Below are 2,910 nucleotides of genomic sequence, written 5' to 3' on the forward strand. Positions count from 1 at the left end.
TAAAACGGTAGAAAATACGTGATAGCACAGCTCGCAATAGGAAATAGGATAGATGGGAATCAAACTACGTCAAGGAGGTCTGATTGAATCTGCTGTACGCCGGAAATGGGATGGCAAACGCGAATAATAGCGGCACCTTTTTGATCTTGTCACTTGCACTGAATGTGGTGAATAGGTATAATAGAATCTAAACTTTTTGAATTAAATAATATTGTCTATCCAATAGTATAGTGTTAGTCAATCGATTCGTCGTGCAATAAATTGTTGATATTACTGTTGTTAGGCGGAGATGCCTGGCCTTGTAGTGGGCCTTAAACAAACTGATTATAATGATTATCCACATCCAACGACACCCCGTGGCGCAATGGTATGCGCGGTGGATTTACAAGACGGTGGTCCTGGGTTTAGTGTTCCGGTACGATGTCGCGCAGAAACCGAAAGGGGTGGATTTTCGTCATACTCCAAACAAGTTAGCCCACTTCCATCTTAGATTGCATCATCACTTACCATCAGGGGATATTGTAGTCAAGGGCTAACTTGTAAAGAATGAAAAAATAAAAAACGCTAGATAGAAAGTATTCTAAATATTATACTGAAATGCAATCGTTGGTAAATCAAAAATAAATTACGGTTTAAAAGTCTGCTGTTATGCACGACCAAATTGAAGAAACATCCTAATTAACAGCAGCGTTTAATATAGAATAACAAATGAAATGTGAAAATCAGAAACATAGTAAAGTATTGGATGTTAAGACGGTAGGCACTGTTGCACAGGTCGTGGTGACAGATGGTGCAGGTTGTGTACTTGGTGGGCCCCGCCGCTGCGGCGTTCTGTTGGCAGGTGTTGCCGCAGTCTCTTATTATGTACGACAGACCTGTCAAACATAAGTAAAATAAATATCTAATTACTTACTAAATTAAATTAAATATTTTTAGTTGCATCCACCACGTAAACCTTTCTTTGAACTACCAAGATAAAAAGTTTGTACCAGACCAATAAATAATTTATTTTAGAAACGAATTTCAGGCGTAAAATAGCTGTGAATAAGTAAAACCATTTATACAGTAGTCATTTTATGAATTTTATAAAAGTTGTCTATATTGTTTTTAAATGTAGAGCAGTGTTGTGTTGCTAGCATATTACTAAAAAAATGCAATAATCACAATGAATATGGGTTCTATTAGAGAAAGTAATCTAAAACGTCTATTTACACGGCAAATACAATCATTACCAGTATTATCATTTGCCGATGGGCGTAGTACTTTTGTAGGGACTTCCAAACACTCGCAATAAATCGTAATTCTACTCATCGACCAACACTGCACCTTACTATGAGTGGTCGCTATTTTAACACCTATCGACCCAAATGTCTATTGGTTTTTCGAACTACGTGCTTAAGAGTATATACGTACAAGGAATAAAACCGTGGCTCACTTTTGCTACATCTACACTAATTAATATCTAAAGATCAAAGTCAAGCCTTTGATTACCTTTATATTTATAATATTTCGTCACACAAGACCGGTGATCCGTACGGCAATACTTCACAGCAGTTCTTCGATCTGGCGACCAGCAGGAAGGATCGTTTATGCTACTACAAGCATAACAAACTCTTGGGTGATCCATCAACATTACACGGGATTTGCCTACATTTGATATACCGACTCCTTTTGTCGGATCTTGTAATTGTATTTCGTATCCGCTCTTGTCCAGTATTTCGTCACTAATTTCTTTGTCTTCACAAGCATGTTTATCTATAACATAATTATTTTGTCTTAATGGTGCTGTGACATCTCTATTTTCAGTGTTTGGGTAGTAACCATAATCAGTGGGCTCTAACTGAGGGCTTTCAACATTATTTTCATTCTGTATATGTATTTGAAAAGGATCTGTTTGTACAGAATTTGCATTTGTCGCATATCTTCGATTAGGTGTTTCCATCTGTAGCAGAAATGGATTGTCTGAGTGGATGACTGCTCCGGCATTATTTCCCGGACTCAAGAGCGGATTCATAACATTTGTAGGAGCCTCACTTATACTAAAATTATTGTTATTATTTTTTATAAGCAAAGATTCAAACACTAGCTCTTTTTTAATTGTTTCGATAGTTTTGTTTTTGTCATAACTGGTTATTACATTTTCAGAGTGAAAATGTGTATTCGATGGTTTTTTTAGTTTTCTTTCTATAACTAAGAGATCTGAATCATTAGTGTCCCATTCATCGAATTTATTGTCAGAATTATTAATAATTTCATGTGTAGGCTCTTGTATATTATTTAAACTAAATTTATGTTCATTATTATTTTTATTTGTACGAGATAAGGCTTGAAACTCTGTTGGTTGTTCAGGATTTAAAATGTTTGCTAATTTATGTTGCAATTGCGCATTGCTTGCCTTGGGATTCATTATATTAACATCTTCGTTACGAACATTAGGATTTGAATCAACTTTTCTTTGCTTTTCTTCATAAAACTTACCGTTTATAGAATGAATTGAAGATGGTCCTATATTTTGATAATTTTCATTGAATATTGAGTCAGGTACAAAACTTTGTTGAGATTTACCTGAAATAAGTTATTACATATTAATATTTTACTACAAAACTGTATGATATCTTACATAAACATCACACTGACCTAAAGAAAAGGCTAGATACAACAAAATTATTATTTTCAACATTTTTCTTTATTTTTGAAATTAATTGTAAAAAGAAATGTTTGAGTTTGACGAGTCAAAATTGGCTCGCGTGGTATGAGAAACTAAATCACATTATGGTAATACGTGTTAGAACAGAATTCTCTAAATCTAAATCGATATGAACCTTTTGTAAATGCGCATGGTGGAAAGATATTCCGAGGAAACAATGGACGTTCCATAAAAGTGGTTTTCATTGTTCCGAAGTGCTTTCT

The 2,910-nt window shown here is 34.6% G+C and overlaps 1 protein-coding gene across 1 annotated transcript; it reads right to left on the reverse strand.

Moving 5' to 3' along the window:
* Positions 1-678: 678 nt before the first annotated feature.
* LOC128199188 (homeobox protein 3-like) lies at positions 679-2,518 on the reverse strand. Its single transcript, XM_052887592.1, has 2 exons — positions 1,492-2,518; positions 679-875 (listed from the first exon to the last, which is right to left on the reverse strand). The coding sequence occupies exons 1-2, from the start codon at positions 2,405-2,407 to the stop codon at positions 679-681; spliced, it is 1,113 nt and encodes a 370-aa protein (XP_052743552.1). The 5' UTR covers positions 2,408-2,518.
* Positions 2,519-2,910: the final 392 nt, after the last annotated feature.

This window comes from Bicyclus anynana, chromosome 19, assembly GCF_947172395.1.
Source record: "Bicyclus anynana chromosome 19, ilBicAnyn1.1, whole genome shotgun sequence".
Lineage (NCBI taxonomy): Eukaryota > Metazoa > Arthropoda > Insecta > Lepidoptera > Nymphalidae > Bicyclus > Bicyclus anynana.

Bases quoted from the DNA above. Each gene is read 5' to 3' on its own strand.
- LOC128199188 (XM_052887592.1), bottom strand. From the start codon at position 2,407: ATGAATCCCAAGGCAAGCAATGCGCAATTGCAACATAAATTAGCAAAC. The intron at 876-1,491 runs GTAATCAAAGGC...TATGTTTGACAG, and splicing joins GAAATATTATAAATATAAAG to GTCTGTCGTACATAATAAGA.